At 40.6% G+C, this 3,454-nt stretch overlaps 1 protein-coding gene across 1 annotated transcript; it reads left to right on the top strand.

Moving 5' to 3' along the window:
* Nucleotides 1-474: 474 nt before the first annotated feature.
* TM4SF4 (transmembrane 4 L six family member 4) lies at nt 475-3,219 on the top strand (the record flags this gene model as incomplete). Its single annotated transcript, XM_009700226.1, has 3 exons — nt 475-608; nt 2,721-2,910; nt 3,202-3,219. Coding segments are annotated over 3 exons (342 nt in total), but the record flags the coding sequence as incomplete, so codon positions are not given.
* Between the last annotated feature and the right edge of the window lie 235 nt (nt 3,220-3,454).

The raw sequence follows: 3,454 nt of genomic DNA, 5'->3' as shown, positions 1-3,454 counted from the left end.
ACTCCGGAAGGAAAAGTATAATTACTTGGTCCAACTATGACCAAGATACTAAAGCTAACTTGTAAAAGGTACTGTAGATTTATTTTTTTTTAATGCCTTGAGTGGTCCAAGACTTCAGTCTAGCTTATAAACTCTTGAGCAAGACATCCACTTCAGTGAAACACAGGATCTTGAACAACAAGTATTGGAGTACTGGATAAATACTGCCTAAAGGGGAGGAGTGCCATCTACTGTGCTAGCATTGAGCCCTTCCATCTTCAGGCAAATGCTGCTAATTCCTTTCAAGATTTAAATACCAGCGCAGGTATGCATTATACATTTATTATCTAATTGGAAAATGATATATTTTAGCTGTTCAGGAGTTGACTATTTTGACCGGTAAGAGCTGAATTCAGGGAATGTACATTCACATTAATAGGGTACATCTAACTCTTTGAATGAAAAGAAAAATAACATTATTTTTCTCTTCATCAGATGTTTTCTTCTATAATATTTGCTGCAATTGGAGTTCTGGGAGCTGGATACTGCTTCGTTTTGTCAGCAGTAGCCCTAAACAGAGGCCCTAAATGTTACACAGGAACAGAGTGGAACTATCCTTTCCAGGACGGGTAAGACAAGACAATCAGGAAAAAAAGTTGCACGTTTTAAGTTTGTGATATGATTTAACTTCCAGATCTGTTGTATGAAGATGGGAATTATACTGCTTGTCTAAAATACGGAAGTTCTTAGAAGAGCCAGCAATGCACAGCAATACTAGATAAGGTTCAAGAGCATAGATGAAAAGAATTGCAAGTACAATCAAAACTACTGAGTTTCAAAGGAGCCAATAAAGAGAAACGCACAGCCTTCTAGGTTACTCTTGGGACGATAAGCAGTATACTGTGATAAATTCCACCTAGACGAATAGCAGTGACATCTCATATTGAAATTTGATGGCATTCAAATAATTAGTATCTGTGTGTCATTTTATCTTGGCTATGGAATTTGGAAGTTGTCTGTTCCTCACACCCTGCAACTCAGACACGTTTGCTGTCACGTGTATTTATCACTTTCAGAGAGGTGGTGTGAAGAACATGAAACTCTAGCAATCCAGTCACTCAGGGCTGAAGTCAGCAAAGGTCCAGCTGAAAAGAGGGTACGATGTGTTACCAAGGAGAGCAGGTGCAATCAGAACAGATCGACACGGGGTGCAGTAAACCCTTCACCACCTGAGAATCTTTAATATAGTCTTCCTCAGTCAGCAGTGACCTAGCAGCATTTTTTCCATAATACACCACAAAATTACAGTTCAGGTTGAAAAGAGGTCTTGGCCATGCCACGTTTATGGTTGGTCTCGATGATCTTAAAGGTCCTTTCCAATCTAAACGATTCTACGATTCTATGAAAAAAAAAAAAAAAGAAAAAAAGTATAATGTTGTGTGCTACACATTTAAAAAAAAAAAAAAAGAAAAAAAGAAGTATAATGTTGTGTGCTACACATTCTTTGTTCAAGGGCTAGTGAGGACTGGAAACCAACTGCTTTGGTCTAATTCTGGGAGTCTTTGGAAAAATATGCTTTGTTTCAAACATAATTTTGGTTGCAGTCAAGGAATCACTTGACAAGAACACAGGAAATAAAACGGCATTAAGAAAATGTAGAGGAAATATAGTAAGTGGTTAAGCAGTTCATGATTAGATCAAAATGTGAAGGTAAAAATTATGGAAAATACTTTTACCTAATACTGCCGTTCTTTAGACGAGGCATACGGAACAGCAAAGGTTGCTCTTTTCTGCTCAGTGTGCAAAAGGTGACTGGTCTTTTGGTATTCGATGTTTTGTTAGGAAAACTGAGTTTATTCATCTTTTATCACATTGTTTTGATAATTCACTTGCTTTGTTTTTATTACAATGTAATACAAGAAAGGCAAATATTTAGGTGTAGAATGCAATATTGCTTCCTTGTTCCCAACCATATTTTGAGATACTGGATTGAATGCCACAATCCAGCACCAGACTTTACATGCACACAAAAATCTAATACTGTAACCAAGTAAAAGCCTGGGGTTTCTGCAAGAAGGAGTTATAGAAGACACCACAGTTCCAAGGAGGTCCTGCGGGTGCCGCGCCCATGGGGGTGCGCACTGTGGGTATATCACATACCGCTAGATGTTGTGGGTGTCTTACGTTGTGGGGGTATGACGTACGGCTAGATGTTGTGGGTGTCTTACGTTGTGGGTGTATGACGTACTGCTAGATGTTGTGGGTGTCTTACGTGGGGGTATGACGTACGGCTAGATGTTGTGGGTGTCTTACGTTGTGGGGGTATCATGTACCGCCAGATGTCAGCACCGCCTCATCCAGCAAAGAACCACAACATCGGTGGCAAAAACGCCTTCGACAAAAGACATCGGCACAGATGAACATCCGTTTGGCATACGCTTGGCTAAGATCTCCCCTTCCCAAAATACCAGAAACTGTTCAATTGTATTGAACACATACTCACATACTTGTCTCCGATTGTTCCTTTCTGATGCCTTGTCTTTTAAATTCAATTGCTTCAATTGATCTACAAACTAAAACAAAATCATGTTCTAGGTACGTAGCACTGGTGTGATAACAGAAACCCTTTCTCACAGTACTGAAGCTAACAGAACCTCAGCTGTATCAAAACACTGATGACTTGACCCCCTCTCTGCGAGCTAATTTCATCTTCTTCACAACTGTTTTGTTCCCTGCCCCAGGAACTACCTCGCTAACCACACATTGTGGAACGCGTGTCAGTCACCTGAAAACATTGTTCCATGGAACCTGACCCTATTCTCCTTGCTGCTCGTCATGAGTGGGATCCAGGCAGTGCTCTGTGGCATTCAGGTGGTGAACGGCCTGTTTGGAACAATCTGCGGGGACTGCAAATGTTGCGGATGTTGTGGGGTGAGCAACTGATGGTCTTCTGTCATTATTTTCTGTACTGATAACAGTTACATATACACCTGACTAGCTGACAGTTTGAAAAACTAAACTAGCCTTCATTCAGCACCAAGATCATGTTTTCTAAAGCACAGCTGAAACCCTACAGTGTTGCCAGGTCATGAAAATATGATCTCAGTCCATATTTACGGTGTTTATCTGACAGCTTCCCATAGCCACTGGGAAATAATAAAAACCTTTGAAAGTCACCGGAATAGTAGCCACTAAATTGCCTCCATGTTTTTATTCTTCCAGGGGGACGGAACTGTCTAAAGAATATGAATATTGCAGGCAACCCTCCTTATCATGGGAGGCTCCCGTTTGCAACCATTCCATAAAGCAGCCCTTGGACGCATTGTCTCTGGCTAAGAAGATGAGAATGAAGGGCACTTCCCCTCACTAACATTAAGAAGCCCTGACTCCCTTTCTAGCCTTCCCGAAACCCCTCATCATGGAATAAAATAAGTGAAATTGAACTCTCACATTCATGTTTATTTTTGCAAAACAG

This window comes from Cariama cristata, unplaced genomic scaffold (genome assembly GCF_000690535.1).
Source record: "Cariama cristata isolate BGI_N322 unplaced genomic scaffold, ASM69053v1 scaffold45135, whole genome shotgun sequence".
NCBI classification, from domain to species: domain Eukaryota; kingdom Metazoa; phylum Chordata; class Aves; order Cariamiformes; family Cariamidae; genus Cariama; species Cariama cristata.
This window is presented reverse-complemented; position numbering and strand designations above follow the sequence as displayed.